An 18,692-nucleotide genomic window follows, 5' to 3' on the forward strand; every position below is an offset into this window, starting at 1 on the left:
CAACAAGCTTCGCGTGCCTCACATATCGTTTGCGCATGCTCCCTCAACCTACGTCATTTCGGTTTTTCCCCAATATCATGTTATCAGACACTGTGGCTCTCAAGACGCCATATATTAAAAATACAAAGGCACAAAATCATCCACATTTTAATAAATTTCAATTACATCTACGTCTGTCATAATCTATGAATCAACTAAAACAGATCATCTACGCGAAAATTACCACAGAAATATCTTATATATCAAAATATTATGCATAAAAATATATTACATTTCTTTGGCTTCATTTTCTTAACGCTGAACATGGCGTCCTCGTTTTGTACGAGAAACCATACATGACTTGTAGACCCACACTGAGGGCTAAAGTGGACGAGTAAACCTAGGGAGGCTCAAAATGGTTCTTTGATAGAGCGATGCTACACAGTTTTACGAGTTTCTTTGTAAAATGATTGTCAAAATCTGTTTAATTATTTCTCACCAAGAAATAATCACTAACATGCAAGGTTATTAAAGCAACTGTAAGCCTCTGAGCAACGCACTCGATTGCAGGTCTCCACCAATTCACTGCCTTCCTTTTTATATTATTGAATTGCAATCAAAAAGTAAGATCATCCTTCAGAAGAGTTCTAAAAACAATTCCAAGGAAGGTGAAGAGCCACTTCATTGTTGGCCAATTAGGCTTGCTCTGAACCAACCACAAAGATTTTCTGAGCCACCCTAAAGAACTGCGTCATTAGTACAGAAAGTTACCTTTAATAACATGTAAACCCCGAAAAAATCATTTGATGAAAACAAATATCACCGAGGTAATAGCACGGCAAAAGAGAACGAAGATGACGCACATTAGAGTGCATTGTATTGAGTAAAACAACAGTCAATTGGAGGAAAGGAAAATAATACAACGAGCCAACGAGAACTCAAAGTAACAAAAACTAAATTGATTTACGCGCGGGGAACCGCGTGGAGCCAAGTCTCGATTGGTTTTAATTTTCCTTTAATCTAATTGGTTGAGAAAAGGACGCAGGCTTTCTGGACAAATCACCCAATGAAGTAAAGCAAAACCAAAACAATCTCGGAATACTTTCCACACTCTCAAAATTACTCTACCACAGACTGCAATTTGCAAATTAAGAGCCATAAAATCTAGGCTACACTAGTTAGGATGGCTAAATGAACCGTAACGCGCGTCTTTCGAAGAAAACACTTAATAGGATTTTTCAATCATAAAGGCACCATATAAATACTTGACTGGAGAAGATCGAAAACCTCAAAGAACTTGCATGACCGGGAGCGAATACGCAATATGTGAACTTCGCACACACTTTCCGAATAAAAATATCTATTCGCGTGAATGTGATTGAAACTAAGATTAAAAACAGTTTTGTTGTACGTATGAACGGCGATCGAGTGGTGAATGAGATGTGGCATATTTACACCGCAAGAACACGTCAGAGTAATAACCATACTTATTCAGTTGATCAACGAAGCAGTTCGGTGCAAAATGTCGTTCAACTCCCTGAAAGTTGGTCAACGCTTATGATGATATCAAAAGTGGCAATCCTGATAAAATATGTAGGTTAGACCTTATTTCCGTATAGTTCGATTTTAACCCTTTTAGAAATTCCAGGAAGAAATTGATATGTACTAACTCCTTTAAATAACTACTTCCGCAATGGGAATGTATTAGGAGAGACACACCCATCAGATCCTAGAAGTTAAACGGTATCGGCGCTCTCAAGAAACAACATTCTGTTGCATTTCCAGTAGCTGTTGGTCTATGTTCTTTCTTCTTGCTTCATTGAGAGCCAAGCGTTGTTGAAGACTGGCGCGACTACAAGAAAACAGAAATCAGCGATGATATTAGACAGAAATCAAAAAAGAAATGTCAGTCGCACATATAACTCACCATTTATCAGGGTCCAGAGAATCACTATCGCTTCCCCTATCACGTGACATACCCAGCGACGCTTTCTTCTCTAATTGTTCATGAAGATTTTCGTACAATCCGCTGACCTGCTCGCCGTCGCCATCAATTACACTAGTATCTTTCTCAGCAGTTCTGTCACGCTCTTCCTTTTGAGGTGGAGACGGTTGCGTGGTATTAAGGTCAGCGGCAGATAGAGTGACGTCACCGGCTTGTGACGTAGAGTTTTTGAGAAGCAGAGGTAAACTATCTCGAGCCATTTCCATGTTTGCTTGTTTAAGAAGTCCCTCGAGAGTTTCTAAGCTTGACCGTACCGATCTACTCTGGTCGTGAGGAAAAGAGTACGGCTTCTGACTGTGTGAGTGATGTTGGCTCACAAGAATACCCGGCATTTGAGGATGAGCGTGGTTTTCCATCATGTCTTGAGTATCCAGATGGCTGAAAGTCACTAGTGTACCGTTGCTTGACACGTTATTAAGGTTTTGGTCCGAGTTACTTTTCTTCATACCGCTGACCGAAGACTTTGACACAGTTCTCGGTGAGGTTACATGACGCATGTGCGACGCGTTTCTAGTTCCTCTCGGAGTAATTCGGCCTGTTCCGTCGAGACGAACACTCGTACCGAACGTAGCTCTCTCATAGCCGGACACTTTGGCCTCCAGACGAGCGATCTGTGGTGTGAAAAGACGAAAGATGTCAGAAAATCCACAATCATAAAATAAATATTTGATCTTGAGGAAATAGCGATGAATTGGAAAGAGTGTGGTTGATAAGTAAATCCTCACATTAAGCTGTAATAAAAGGCTTTCAGGGTTCAACGAGGCTTCAAAACATACAGCGGTTAGGCGCTGCTATCAACTGATTAAAAAGCCAAATAAAGGGAGCGAGGAAAAGTTTAGTAGGTTTTTTGTTCCCAAAGAGGAGTTTGATCACAAATAATGGTGGAATGGACATTTGCAATGCCCTTGGAGTTTATATTCGGCGAGTACTCCACCTCAGGTACAGCGTTTACTCAATTACATTTTCAACCAAAGACCGAGCATTAAAAATACCTCTGCATCTTTTATAACAAGCATCTCACTCGTCGCCTTCGCATCTTCTTGGTACAACACAAGCTGAGATGCCAAGCTTCTGTTATCCTCTATTAAAGTTCCGTTTTGTTCTTGTGCTCGAGCTAAATCTTGGGCGTGTCTTCTTTCCTGATCTTGAAGTCTCTGAATTTCTATACGGTGAGCTGCGTCGCTTTCATCTTTCTGTGCGAGTGCTTTGGCGTGGTCTTCCTGAAGGCGTTGTACCTTCCACAAAGAAAATCGAGAAAAAAGAACATTATAATCATGAAAGTAACGACGTTGCGTTTAATGAAGTAACCTCCACAAGTAAAGTGGTACTTAAGAGCTCTGCATTACTGAGGAACATAAACAAAATTACATGGTAAATAATCTGATCCCGTAAAACTTATTGCAGAGACGAACTGTCAGCCGTTATTTAAAATAACGGGCTCAAAGTACTATCATATTTTTTTTTACCTCTTGATCCTGGGTGGCCTCTTTTAACTCGTGCTGTTGATGCGCTTTTCTCATTTCCTGCACGCACCTAGCCTCAGCCTGAGCTTCCCGCACCTGAGCCGCTCCAAGTTCCTTTGCAAGCCTTGTACAATCCGACTCCTTCGTGTTTAAGAGTGCATGCGCGTCATCAAGTTCACGAATAAGCTCTTGTTCCGTCCTCTGACACTTCAAAAGATCGCGGCGAGCTTCCATCAGTTCTGCGTGCTATGGAAGTAAAAATTTAATTAAAGCTAAATTCTTCTTTAGAAAAGTATCTTTTAAAATTTCTCTCCTTGAACATGGAATTCAAATAACAAATGGCTCCTAATAGGGCTACTTCTCCAGGTTTAAAGAGATCTGTGGAAAAATGTATGAAAAATCTTCCTAAAATTGACTCGACAAAGTCAGCTAGCAATTACCGTGTTTTGCAGCTGCTCACGAGCCAAGCGTAATTCTTGACTTGTCTCTTCTGAATCCTCACGTCTCTTTTTCCACTTCGAAAGTTCCTGACAACCAAAACAAAAAGTTGGTCTCACTTGTATCAATAAAGTGACAAAAAGAAACAGAGATTCTTAGTCGACATTATTTTCCCATTGGCTCGAAAAATTGCGCGACTTACTGCAAACAATAAGAATAAAACTGTTCCTCCCTCAACTACTTAGAAGCAAACTGTTAATCAATCTTGACAAACTTTCGCGCGTTCTAGCGACGCGATTGGCAGTGGTTGCATATTTAGGTGTCAATTCTCTCGCCTTAAACGACTTTGGACAATTTTTCTTTGTAGCGACTAACCACTAGCTCCGTGGCAAGTTTCTGTTTGCAATTCTGATTAACTGATTACCAACATTGTTGAACTGCCATGTAAATTACAGAAAAAACAACGATGCAGCACTTACTCTCTCAAACTCAGCCACTTGAGTAGCGCGTTTCTTTAACTCTTGCTGCTGATGTTTTACAGTCTTCTCTAAATGTTCGATTCTGGTTTTCCTTTGCCTCTCTTGCTCCTGATTTTGATCCCGTTTAGCTCTAAGCTCGGCAATCTGCAATAGTAAACGATATAATCGAAAAAACGGTAACTTTCTTGGTGTAAATCATGTAGATTATTACCTAGGATTGTATCTGTGGACAAACAACAATGTGACTTAATTCCTTGGAATAAAACCTTCAATGCTGCAAAATACTTTATATTACGCCAGTAATGCATCACGCCACGGAGTACACAATATATAAAAAAGTTAACATTTTCTCGTCACTGGGATGACTGATCTTATTTCAACAACTACATTCAATATGTCTGTACGAGAGCTAGGGAACTGAGTCGAGTACATGAGCCTACTGGGGTTCTTCCCAAGAAAAAAGGCTTAAAACACAACTACATTAACAACAGTAACAACTGTCGTGGCTCGACTTGTGAGGTTGGGCTTTGCTTTTCTTATTCTAAATTTCCACAACAGATAACGAGTTCGTACAATTTCCCAGGTAGTTTACTAGTAAGCTTCCTCTCTATGCATAAGACAGAGTGTAGGATACATTAGTATTTGTGTATGACTGAGAATGTTTTTTGGTTGCAACCAAAAGATTCCAAACTCATTTCGAGCAAATAATTTACTGGCAATAACAACTTAAGGGTAACACAGTTGAAGAAAGTGACGCATGTCTTCAGGGTTAATTACCTCAACAGCTCTCTCGCTAAGTTCATATCGAGCCTGGTTTAACGCATGCTCTAAAGTGATGACCTTCTGTTGGAGTTCACTCTTGTGTTCCTTCATGGTCATATCAAGCTGGGTAACCTGGAAAGTACAGTGAAAAACGTGAAGCTTTGTCTTAATTAGAGACAAAGAAAACTGCTGGTACAGTGGTTGACATCAAATTCAGGATATGGAGTAGAAGAGGAGGGACGAGAATGCTTTCATCCCTACAAAGGCGAGTTTCAGTTTATGTCAAATCGTTCTCCATTATTGTAACTCGATGTCAAATCAATAGTTCATTATACATCTGCCAGAGGAAAGAAGTACAGTGCTAGTACAGTGGTTGACATCAAATTTGTGTGTAGAGTACAAGAGGAGGGATGAGAATGCTTTCATCCCTACAAAGGCGAGCTTCAGTTCATGTCAAATCATCCTCAAATTAGAAGTCGATGTCAAATCAATAGTTCATGTTGCATCCGCCAGAGAAAAGAGGTACCTGCCGTCACGTATTTGCGGACCTCTTTGAAACAATTTTGTTATCTTGTAAACATAAAAAAGGTCATAGAACTCATTTGCGCTTGAAAAAAATTTTATCCGTTTTCTGCTTTAAAATGATTGTCACAAGAATCATTGACGGCAGCACGAAAAGAACTCGCAGTACTTGCTCTGAACCTCTGAGTCTCATGTTAATGTGACGTTCAGTGACTCACCTGAGCGGCTTTCTGCTTTAGTTCCCATTGTCTCTCCTTGAGCGCTTTGTCGAGTTCAACGACTTTATTCTCCTTCTCTTTCAAGTTCTTATCTTTCTGTTGTAGTTCTTCCATGCTCTCGTTCAACATTCTGTCCAGTTCTTCGACTTTCTTTTCTTTTTCTTGAACTTCTTTTTGACTTGTCTGCAACACCTCTTGGAGCGATTTCAGTTGGGATATTGTGTCCTGTAATTCGGTCTGAATTTTGTTCACCTAAATGACAATTGCTAAAGATGTTAGTCTGCGAGGGAGACGTATAATCACGACGACGTGAACAATGACTAAGAGTGTACTCCCCGAGAACTAACTGGGCTTGCTCGTCATAGGTACGATTATAGCACCAGCACTTGACCGATTAGAAAACTGGAAAATACTACAAGGTGGATATGGATACTCAAAGTAATTACGTGTTACGGTCCACGTGTACATACACATAAACACACGAGTGACTAAGTCGCCACTGTGTTTAGTTTGACGCACTGTATGACTGTTTTATAGGATGACGCGGGTTTTGCGACTAATCACAGAGTGGTAAAACAAAACTTAAACAACGCACTATAGATACCGCATTGTATGTCACAATCTCAATGAACCTCAGTGTTTACTTCACGTATTTTCACTTCTAAGAGTCTTCAGCATCCAACAGAAGTTACGACAAATCCATCGAAATATTACCTCGTTATCCAGTTCCGCATTATGTTCCGTCGTTTCCGAAAATTCTCCCTCCACCTGACGCAACCTCTCCTCCAACTCCCCGTTTTTCTTTGTCATCTCGGACAGTTGCTTTCGCGTTTCCTTAAGAGCTTGCTCCAGCGTCTGTGCTTGCGCGGTCTTCTTGTCACACTGGCTTCGGGACTGTTGCAGAAGCTGCTCCAACTCCACAATACTCGCTGAGCTGTGTTTCATGTCTTTATGAACTTCTCTCAGAGTCGAGTTAAGTTCGTTAATTTGCCGAGTTCTTTCGTCAATATCTTCTTTGGCTCCTTGGAGTTTCTGATGTAAGTCGCTCGATTCCAATTGCGATGTGTTTCGTTCCCGAGCAACTTCTTCTTCTAAGATGGCGACTTGTTGTTGCAGGTGAGAGCGCGATTCCTCCAAATCACGTATTCTCTCTTGATCTCTTTGTAGCGCGTTTTGCTGATCGGCAACCATACTTTCTAGCTGAACATTCTGTTCGTTTTTTTGATGGACGTCTGACAGCGTCTGCTGCAATGCTTTTTCCAGCTTGGATATCTAAATAGGACAGACAACATTAAAGAAAAATCAGGTGCGGGGATCTTGGGCTGACCGCACTGATCTCCAAATCATGAGAACTGGGTTCTAGCTTGCAGGAAGGCTCTCATTAATAGCCCGTCGGCAAGAGCGTTTCTTTGTCCGCGAGAAAGCTTGAGGCCTGGGTCAAAGCAAGCCGGTGAGAGGTCTGCAAGAGATCTGGCACTGATTACGGTTATTGAGCTTGTTACAATTAGCTCTGTCTTAAATAAATTCCAAGAGACTCATAGGAGCTGCAGGCAAAGAAGAAAATTCCCTGTGATTTTTGCAGGGCTTTAGCGAAAGCGTTTCTCTAGGAACCTTGCTACGAATCTCCGGAATAGTACACACCTATCATAAATAGTTAAATTAGTACTCCTCTTGGATCTCACCTCTAGTCCCTTCTCTTCCAACTCCTGTTCATGCGCACTGCGAGCTTCTTTTAACTGCTCCACGTACATCTCGATTTCCTTGTGACATTCTGCCAACGACACTTCCATCTTTCTGACCTGCTGTGTGGCCTTATCAGCCTGTTCTTCCAGTTTTTCCAGTTTCTGACTGTGCTGGACAGACTGAGTGTCCCGTACTTCGATCTCTTTCTTCTGTTCCTGTAAAGCTCGCTCCATTTGATCGCCGAGTGACTTTTTTAGAGTCAGTTCTTGGCGGGAGGCTAGAGACGTGACGAAAAACACATTATCACAAAGGAAATCCGATAATAGATTCTGCGACATAATGTGAAATCAATGTAGAATTGAAGCGAGCGCTCATCGAATCGTACCTGCCAAGGAAGTCTCAAGATGAGCTAAGACAGCATTTTTCTCCTCAAATGATCTCTGCAACTGAAGAAAAGAAAACTTTTCTTTTGAATACACACAATTTTATTGCAATATCAGCGAGAAAGCATGAATCTACAACTGAAAAAGAAATGTCTTTTTCAGACAGTCTTTATTCCCAGCTTCAAACATATGACTGGCGAAAAGACGAAATTTTACTTTAAACAACAACGTAGTTCCGGGCCTAGCTGCACTATGCATTGTTATAAAAAATGCAGTAATAGTATAGGCTCTTTCACTCCATCTGGACTGGATCCTATGCTTCTGGGGGTTTTCGTCGTGACAAATTAATTCCTTACAAATGACTGCTTCTAACATAATAATTTCAAAATTTTGCGACTCTTCCACAATCAAAAGAAAGTATCTTTGGACATATAAATACGAAAAAAGAAACAACACAGTAGCACCGTTAAGCCTCTCATAATAGGAATCCTTTTCATCCATTGTCGCATTTTCCCCTAGATAGCAATAAGGCACTAACATTAACGCCACATCAAAAGGACAAGTTCTAGAGCTTTCTCCCCAAACTATTTTGCGACCCGTGGCAACTATGATGCATTGCTCATCTTCATCTTACCTCCTCTATCTGCCTTTGCAGTTCGTGACACTGCTCACCGTGTAACGCTTTCACTCTGTCTACGAGTGCGGCAGATTCCTTTAGTTCGATGTCCTTTGCTTCCAGGGATCCTTCCAGTTCCCCGATGCGCCGAGTCTTAGATTCCAGCTCCTCTTGAATCTCCTTTAATTTAGCTTCATGTAAGCTCGATTCTGATGTCCTGTCAGTTAGCTGTCTCTCAACGGCGCTGAAGCGTGACGTAGCTTGTCGAACCTTGTTAAGATTAAAGATATAAAAGAGACAGTTACGGAGCGAGACTCAAGATCATAAGTGCTATCTTGTCTTATGCAGGGGGACTGGAGGCTAGAATCTCATCCAGAAGGAACAACAAAAAAGCAAAGAAATAAAAGAAACAAAAGTAAGCTATGATTTTGAAAGACATAAACAACTTTTCCAGCGTTATGAGGCCTCATCAGAAGGGAAAAGCTAACGTGATGGCCTTTGGTTCTCTCATAGAAAGTCTTAATGGGTATTCTGCCTTTAATAAGAAGGCAATGACAACAGGGTCACTCTACTACCTCTCGCTGTAGAATTCCATTCTCTGAAATCTTTGCTTCCAGTTCGTTTTGTAAATCAACCACTTTAAGATTTCTCTGACCAAGCTTGCTCTCCAGAGACGCAATCTGCGCCATTTTGTCCGCCAGTCGCTCTTCCAGTTGAATGGCTTGAGCCGAGTACCGCGCCACTTCATCCTCTAAGCGCGAGATGATCTGTTCAAGTTCCTGTTGCTTACGATCACCAATACGACTCCGTTCCACAATGGCCGACAACTCGGTTCTCAAACCATCCATAACACCGCCATCACCAGCTAAACCTGACAATGAAACAGACGAAAATGCACCATGAACACGAGGACAAACGTTCCCGATTGCCATGAAACTTCCTAGCATAGTTCTCAGAATCAAATTATAAAAGCGTTCAATCATGATTTCAATCTGCGCTTCCAGGCTAGGGAGTTTGTTCGGACAATGCGCATTTGGCCAAGAAGCTCCTAACTTGCGTACAAAAGGAGGAAGGCTTCAAATAAAAGGTAGGTACTTCCTCTCTGAAAAGTCCGTCTTGTCTGCTCATTTTGAACTCCACTTCAAATATCGATAGTTAATATCGATAGTTAGGAGTACCAGTGAGGCCAAGAGATTCTGCAAGTTGTCGCGTTCTTATTTCACGTCGTTTCTGCTCAAAATAATATGACTACTGCATGATCCTCATTCCAACTCCTAACAATATTGACCCTGTAATTCCCACAAATGATTAACAGGTAACTTCTCCCTAAAATATCCATACATTATCCAGCAAACAGGTCATGAGAATACTCAAACTTACCAGGCAGAAGTTGTTTTCTTACTCTAACACCAAATTCTCGTAACTAACTAACAAGGAATTGTGTAGTAGCTAGAGGGGAGAATTAACAGTCAGATCTTCCTCACCCGCTATGTGCTTCTGCTGAGCGGCTGCCCGTGCTACCGCAGTAGCCTGTAGTTTTTGTATCTCAGCTTCTTTCATTGCCAGTTTCAGTTTCAGATCGGCTATCACCGCTCTCGCTGTTCCCCCGCTGCCCGTCACGTGATCGCGTTCGTTGTCTACGTCATCTTGTATGTAACTACCCATGTTGCGAGGACTGATGCTATGGTAACCGTTCATTGTCTGGGTACTGCTACAAATGCCACTGTCACTGGTCTGAGAACAGAAGAGTAAGCAAACATTAAGACAAACAGCGACCTGTTTTGTGTATTTGTATAGAGACTAGGCAGGCACGTCTCAACGGAAATGGATTGCAAAAGTATCGGCCATGTCAAATAAAAGAGCAGCTCGAGCAAACGAAATGGCTTACGGGAAAAAAGGCTGGTCTCTTGCTACAAGTTTGGTAAATTTGGAATGATTCTACTTCAACCAAAATAATGAATAGAAGTATTGAATCTTTCATTCAATTATCAGAGCGAGCAAAAACTTGCCTCGTTCGCGCAATGCTTGCGTTGTTACCGGCGGTACAAGTTTACAATGAACCTCTCAGAAATACTCACAGAGGGCGTGGCAGTCACATGCTCTTTCATGCTCTGTTCCTGAACCTGATGAACTAATCCCTCTAATCGAGCCATGTGAAGTTTTGTTTCTTCGATCTCTCGCTGATACTGGATGATTTTCTCCTTTTGTTTCTCCACTGTGTTGTGTAGTTCTCCTTGGTCTTTCAACAAAAGCTCGTTTTTTCTAAGTTCGTTTTCAATTCTACCAATTTTTTGGCTCTGACGCGAGATAGTGGCTCGCAAACTGGTATTCTCGTGTTGCATAGACGTCTGACTGTCTTCCTTAGCTGTCCCTTCGGCTTGGAGAAGTCTGCGTTAAAAAAGATTAAAGTATAACATAGAAAGCTACCTCCTTGCGGATCTTACGTATATAAACGACGTGATGTAAACTGTATTTCATACGTCAGTTTCGGTGCTCAATGCCATGCGAGTTCGATGCCCACACCAACAAGTTTTATGTAGTTTCTACCCTGTGAAATGAGCTATTTCTCTTCGTTTCCAGTCCAACTTGCGTCCGAGATGATGAGAACACGGAAGCGCCGGGCAGTTTTTAAATGGGTGTAGTGAAATTACACTCGCAGTGGCCAATCAAGGCGCAAGGAATCACAGAAGGAGGAGGGCAATGAAAACTCAAGAATAACAATTTAATTCTGGCTTCATGCACGAGTTAACGCGATCGAAATAGTCACGATTGCTGTTTGCTTTTCACTTGCTTGGTTCGATTTCAAGACAATTACCCTTACAATTAAGTTTGTACATTTACTGTGTCTTACAAGGGACTGATAACTATGTTTGCACCTCCTTTTCTACTTTCTAAACTAATTCACATATACATATGCGTACTGCCATTAGAATGTAATTAAAGACAAACGAACTGCATTTAATTATTGATTTTGACGCATCTTACCTTATTTCTTCTTGTAGGTCTGTTATTTGCGCCTGTAAAGTGGCTTCTCTATCCAGCAGATCATCTCTTTCTCGCTGGGATTGGGAACTAACGTCTTTCCAGTGTCTCTCACGGTCTGAATGCTGCAACCAAAGAGACAATAACGTAACTAAGTTGATTAGAAACTAAACGGTTTCCACGAATCCTCTCTGATTATCTAACTGTCAGTCACAGAGGAGCCCAAAACAGTCCGTTACTCTCACCCGGACGACAACACTACACAATGAACTGTTAATTCTTGGTTCAAACCATTTACTGAAATATGTAATTTCTGTTTCATCTTATGTGCGTCTAACTGACACATCGAACAAATAAATTAAGAAACAACAAATAGAATTTGCTTTCGAAATTTAGTTATACCACAAATAATCCAGCTCAACGCTGAAAAGATGATTGAAAAAAAAAATGAATATGTATTAAGAAATTTTAAGATAGTTTCAAGTCTGATTTGTTTTCAAATAGAGGAAAGATGGGGTGTACAGACGAGACTGACTCGTGCATGTTACTGCCTCCAGGTGGAGAGGGTGCTGCTGTCTATTGCAGGTTTCCACAGAATTTCACCGAGTGCCCATAACATTTTGCTAAGGACACTGTGTGATTGGTTAGTAAACTTGCACCACCCTCTCAACCAATCAAGTGCAAAACTGAACCAGTTACGACTTGGTCACTCGCGTTTTCCCGCTCTTTAGGGAGTTGGCGCGCTTTTACTTAAAGTTCCCATTGGTCCCTTGTTAGATATCATTTGCTCTAATTGGTCGCTGTGACTACTTTGGGGCCTGGCCTTACAACAGCCAATCAAAAAATGCTCTAGCTTCACAAGGTGAGTACCAGTCCTGAAAATGATTTAATTCAAGCGCTGTTGAATAAGTTATTCTAACTCAAGGCGGGTTACCTGTTTTCTTAATGATTTTATCGTGGTATCCTGTTCTGTGAGTTTGTCTGAAAGCTCTTCAACATTTCTTAAAGCTTCTTCAAGCTGATCCTCCAATCTATTGACAAATGATTACAGAATTTAAACAAAATTATCAGGCGTGCACCAAATGACAGAAAACTTATGCCCTAACATCAGTATGCATATTCTCCTTACTTCTCTCTCCACATTTCCTAGGGTGCTGACAAAGAGAATCTGTTTAATAATCAGGAGCTCTCTAAGTTCATGATCATTTCCTTTATTATCATAACTTACACGTTTGATTCAAGAGTGATATTGTAAGGAGAAATAAGATCCTAGTCACTTACAATGCAATGGGAGTCTAAGGGTTAACTGAGAATCTGAGAAAGGAAGATCACAGTTTGTCTAAGAAACTGTGTCAGCAAAGAACTTGGTAGTTCTCAGGTACACAGAACCCATTTTAATTATTAATAGCAAGTCGAGGCATTGTGTACGTATTGTTTATTTTATTTTGTCACTATTTTTTTACATTATTTGGTGATATCACCATCTGCAGATGTGGAGAAGAAACTGAACAACAGCTTAACTATTTAGACCATGATCAGGCAGTACCAATATTTGGTGCTACGATCGTTTCAATGACCTAGCAAGAACATGGACTGAAACATTCTGTACAGGAGTTAAGAGGACAATAGAAAGTCTGGGGGGGGGGGGGGTTAAAAAACTCTTTGGAAAAAAAAAGTAACAGACAAAATTTGCTTTGATTCTTGCTTACCTCTTCCTTAATTTTGCTTCTTCTCTGAGTTCATTTTCAGCTGCAGTTGCTGATTCAAGAACACTTCTAAGTTCTTCTGTCTTTGACTGAAGCTCTTCCCTGCATTCTTGCATGGTTTGTTCTGCAAATCTGTAGAATATGAGAAAGTACCCATTGAAAGACAGCCACAATTAAAATTTTTGTTCAGAGATGAAACATACTTTAGCTTTCTAAAGAATTAAGAAAAAATGTAATTAAAAAACAATTGCTTTCAGAATGTCTCTTACTCTGTTTGCCTGTGCTTGAAGAAGGGAAAGGGGAAAAGTGACAGTTGTAGGAAACATTGCCCAGGTAAAAGTGAAGCTTCAAACTGATTGATACATCGTAGTGGTTAGTTATATACTTAGCTGCACTTGAGGTAACCTCCCCTACAATCAAGTAGCTTTGTAGATGTTGTTTCCCTTACTAGCAGTTTCCTTTTGGCTTAACCTAACATTCCCTTACAATTCCCTGTAAATCAGGGCTAGGGATGTTAAAGTTGACTGATAATAAATCATAACCAATGTGCTCAAAAAGACAGTGTTCTACCTCACAGCATCCTCCTGTGAAGCCAGGTCCGACTCTAAACTCACAATCCTGTCTTCCATAGGAGGGAATCTTTTCCTTTCAATGTCTAACTCTTGGCTTAGAATCTTTACCTGAAAAACAACAACAACAACAAAAATCAAGTTTCCACACATATGTGTGTTTCTATAACTTCAGAAGGACTGTAAAAGAAGCAAAATGGTAAAAAAAAATTATTTGCAGGAGTTTGACAGGTTGGCCATTTACAGATTGCAGAGCTCTACTGAGTTGAGCTCAATGCAACTGAGAACAAATCCAGTGGGTTGTAGGGTGGAAAACTCTAAGACACTAGATTACTAGTCCTGGGCTCTAAACATTGAGCAATGCTGCCATCATTTTATCATGCGATAACTTACCTTGTTTCTTGCCTGATGTAGGTCATAGCTGAGATTTTCAAGTTCTGTCATAATCTTGTGGTTCTGGTTGACAAGTTGGGAGTTTTCCTCACGCTGTTTAGAAAGTTTTTTAATCATGGTATCATGGTCATAGTCACTTGCGCTACCAAATGACCGGCTATCAAGCTGCAACAAGATTTTAAGATATTTGTAAATAAAAAAAAAATAGTAAAAAAAAGAGTAAAATAAAATTAACTGCTCATCATTGATTCTTTGAGGATAATGCATCCCTTAGAGCAAAAATGTCTGTTAATGATGAAGCTACAGCTCATATTATTGTGAAGTGATTACAGTGACCTCAAACTGGAATAGTAAACTTTCTGTTATCTTCACTTTAGGCTGTGCACTTGGGCACTGAGAGCTGTGTCTGTGCTTTTCCACAGTAAATTGTCTAATGAGGAAACTGCTCTCAAGTAACAATGTTAATCTTTTCACCCTTAACATCTGGTTAACATCAATTCTTCACATCATATACCATACAGTCTTTCCAAACTTAGTGTTGACAGAAACAATATCCCCCACTCCTTTGAGTGAAAGTGTTAAAAAAACCCACAACATTTTGTAAAAATTTAACTGAATAATGCACTTGGTATACCTCTTGGTCTCTTGGTGACAAGTGAGTTGATACATTTCTGAGGTCTGTGTATGATGACCTCAAGGGCTGGGAGTTAGTTATCAATGGAGTCCCTCTGCGGCCCTTGGACAAAAGATTTGGCTCAGAGCCAGCTGGGGTAAGGTCAGCTAAGGTCAACACTTGACCCACAGCACTCTCTGGTGAGGATGAAAAGCTTCTTCTCTGGCCATTTAGACTGAAAAAAATGGACACTTTCTCTACACAAGAGCCAAGATTTGCAGTTACAAATAATCTGTCTATGTTATACTTTTGGTTGCTTTCTATGCAATAGGCAATCCAACTTAAAGAATTTTGTCTTCAGAAAATTTTTAAGCTCACATATAGCTCTCTGTTATAATCTTCATTATAGCACTTTTTATCTTTACATTTATTATTTACCAAATGGGTGATTGTCCATCCTTGTAAATTGTTATGTCAAGGTTTTGTTATATTCAAAGGTAATTCTTAATCCTAGCAATCACTGTAACTACTTTTGACATAGGTTCTGTGATATATGTGTATTAAATATTAGAACATCATTGGTCCTTCATAATCTAACCGCCTTACTAGACAAGAAATTTATTCATCAACATGCTAGTAGATTTTCCAGAATTGTGCAACAGTTTGATTCTTAAATGCTTATTAACTGCCTTTAAACCCTCTACAGTTTAACATCTGTAAGCACATTCTCCATACTGTTCTCTATATATTTCCTAACGAAGGTGCTGACAGTAAGGATTTGATTAACAATCAAGAGCTTCTCCAGTTACTTATCCTTTAGTCTCATGACCTTAATGTGTATACAGGAGTGATATTGTGATATAGGCTAACGAGGCCACTTACCCAAGCTCTTCAGCATTGGCACGAAAGTTTCGATCTTTTGTTTCAGCTCTTGTTTCATAAGAAATTTGCTTCTGAGGAGGTTGTCGTGATTTGCTGCAAAAGGCAAAAAAATTGATTGACTAAGCAGTTTTTCCATAAACAACCCCCTCATACAGTTGAGTGCTAAGTTGCCAGGCCTTTTATAGGGAGTTAGGCTGAAGTTGACCTTGTTCTTGTTATAATGGAGAATAGTTAAACATAAATAGATTCCATGTTGCTCTATCTATCATGATGTCAGTATCATTCAACTTATTATAAGAAAGACAATAGCTAACATTTTGATGCAGTTAAATGCAATTTAACAGAGTTGACAATAACGAGCATCTGCATTCTCTATGAGTCAGTGGTTTTTTTGCATATGCACATGTATGTGTTGGAATTCTACATGTACTTTCTTTGAGGTGTTCTTGCCTGTGCTTTGAGTGTGAACTTGCAGCATTGTGGCAGCTCATTGTCCAGGCAGTTTTCCCCACCCCTTCCCTCCCTCTTTCCACTGTTTACTTAATGTGATGGGTGCCTGTTTCCCTTTCCTGTATGGGGGCTCATGGCTGGGTTGACAGAATCTGCCAACCATGGGAGAAATCTCCATCTAGGAGTTGGCTGCCAATAGAGGATGCTCCTGGATGTATTAGGCACCCAACCTTCACTTAAAGTGATGCAGTTGTTAAACAGAGTAAATCATGTGCGATACCAAACAAGGTTTAGATCATGGCAAGTTTACATTAACTATATCTCACTGAAGAAACAGGCTTTAGTACACTAGAGTTCACACAAATTGCAATGTCGCAACGGGGCCTTACAACTACAATAGCTTATTCAAAACTGACAAAGCTGTCATTATTTACAAACTTCTCCTTCAAATGGTACACATACTGAAATCTATTGTGGTATATTCCAAATTCATGTCTTTCTCTTACCTAGAAATGAGCTCAAACATGAATAAACTCACATCATAATCTAACCTGGGCAGAAAATACTCACTGATAGTAAATAGATTCCTGAGCTATTATCATAAAGAAATCAATGTCACTTCTTGACAAACACTTCCATTTATTTAGATAAGACAGTAAAAATTAGCCTTCAAAATTCAGTTGTCAACAAGATCCAGTGCTGCTCTTGACAACATAAAATTCCCTGTTAGTATGTTTTTCGCTTTGAAAGAGTGCAGTGATCACAAAAATTAACCCTTTAACCTAATCTTTCAAAAAAAAAAATTATACGATTTTGATCAAGGCAGACGTGTCTAAATTAAATAACAATTACATGTTTGGGTGCACCTTAACAAGACCATTTAACCTCTGGAGAAATATTTCAAAAGCGGACATATTCAAAACATTAGTCAGAGCTGTGAAATGCATTGATCCTTTTGAAGGACCATGAAATGTTCATGTCTGTGTGATCAGCGATGACTTCGTGAAGAAGGCAAATACTTTACTATGATAACAGCGAACATCGAAATTTGTTGATTAAACAATTATCACCCTGACTGTTTTGCACAGCTTATCTTCAGAGGTAATCCGAAGTCTTTAAGATAAATCTACGGAAATTTCCTCCGTAAGATTGGAAAATTGCAACACCTTGTCGAAAAAATCAAATTCTAAGTAATCAAAGGAAAACATAGTACACTTTCGAGCTTTGTCAATACTTCGTACCCTTGGTTACGACACACCAACTTCGGAACGCGGACAACATGTGCATTGTCTCGTGTTAGTATTTCACTACGACACGAATTTTCTATTCAGTCCTCTTGTTGTTTTGTCTGTCAAACACAGCAACTAATATAAAATACCGCCATTACTTTAATTTAGTCAGAATCCAAGATCTTTGATCAAAATAAAATCAAAACGCGTGTAACGTGATTGTTTACACGGCATTGATTAGGAGTAGAAACTTCTAAAGCTCTTGTAAATAGGCGACTACCACTCTCGCACGAATCAACAATTGGGAATGGCATCGAATGTTATTTCCTTTTAAAAGAGCTACATAGTAATACATAAATTTTAGAGACACAGTAAGACTAAAAAAATTTCCCTTCCATCAAATTCTAGTTCAAATGACTCCTAATGATCGCGAACGAAGGCCCATAAGTGATAAACTCACGATTGTGATTCACTGCAGGACGTCCAATCGCAAAATGAGAATTAACTGTTTGGAAATGATCGTATGGATGAACAAAAGGAGCTTACTGAGCTGCTACTGTAACTTCATTTTATCTATTCCTTATAGGGGTGAGTGCGAACTAAATAAATGAAAATTCTTACCCGTTTGTCGCATGTGGTGGATTCAAACTTTGCAGTGACTGTTCGGTCTGGAGCAATCTTCGCCTCAAATCATAGCAATCTCGCATCAAAGGATCATCTTCAACGCCAGATCTAGCACTGGTGCTGACACTACTACTCACACTCGACCTCCGACTCATCTTTCAAGATTTCCTCTCCACAATTACATACTGTAAACTTAATTTATTGCTGAACGCTTTCAGAGGTGACGAGATCGCAATGGACGCGAATCGCGTTCTTTTGGTCTTTAGCGTATCATTAACTCGACACACCGTGGCAAATCAAATTTAAATTAGAGACATTTCCTCCACTGTACTGATACTGACCGATTAAATTTAACCAGTAATAAAGAAATAAGAGCGTTTTCGACTCCAGTAAAGTTTCCCTTGTTGCTCCTACGGCGCTGATAGAGGTTAAAATTTGAAATTTGTTCCGAGTCTCTGTTGACATATGCAACGAAAAACCGCCGCGGCAGTTGAACGATTTTCACTTTTCCGTGATTTCTGTACACCAATCAAAACGCCGCATTCTGGCGAACGGGCCAATCAGCTAAGAGCGAGCACAAAGCTCCATGGTTCATTAAGCAGGTACAAAACGACGCGGGTCGCTATTTTAGCAGGCTATTGAACATCTTTTTATCACAGTCGCAAATTAAAACGGCGTCGAAATCTCCAATGTACG

General features: G+C 40.0%; 1 protein-coding gene across 1 annotated transcript; it reads right to left on the minus strand.

The window, feature by feature from the left end:
• Positions 1 to 146: 146 nt before the first annotated feature.
• LOC131784896 (coiled-coil domain-containing protein 18) lies at positions 147 to 18,442 on the minus strand. Its single transcript, XM_059101728.2, has 23 exons — positions 17,994 to 18,442; positions 15,694 to 15,786; positions 14,833 to 15,046; positions 14,199 to 14,363; positions 13,807 to 13,916; positions 13,240 to 13,368; positions 12,465 to 12,561; positions 11,534 to 11,655; positions 10,627 to 10,936; positions 10,033 to 10,282; positions 9,124 to 9,419; positions 8,567 to 8,818; positions 7,935 to 7,995; positions 7,549 to 7,826; positions 6,581 to 7,138; positions 5,867 to 6,118; positions 5,142 to 5,258; positions 4,365 to 4,508; positions 3,888 to 3,974; positions 3,451 to 3,693; positions 2,977 to 3,219; positions 1,907 to 2,595; positions 147 to 1,831 (listed from the first exon to the last, which is right to left on the minus strand). The coding sequence occupies exons 1-23, from the start codon at positions 18,149 to 18,151 to the stop codon at positions 1,735 to 1,737; spliced, it is 4,965 nt and encodes a 1,654-aa protein (XP_058957711.2). The 5' UTR covers positions 18,152 to 18,442; the 3' UTR covers positions 147 to 1,734.
• Between the last annotated feature and the right edge of the window lie 250 nt (positions 18,443 to 18,692).

Source organism: Pocillopora verrucosa, chromosome 4 (assembly GCF_036669915.1).
Source record: "Pocillopora verrucosa isolate sample1 chromosome 4, ASM3666991v2, whole genome shotgun sequence".
NCBI classification, from domain to species: domain Eukaryota; kingdom Metazoa; phylum Cnidaria; class Anthozoa; order Scleractinia; family Pocilloporidae; genus Pocillopora; species Pocillopora verrucosa.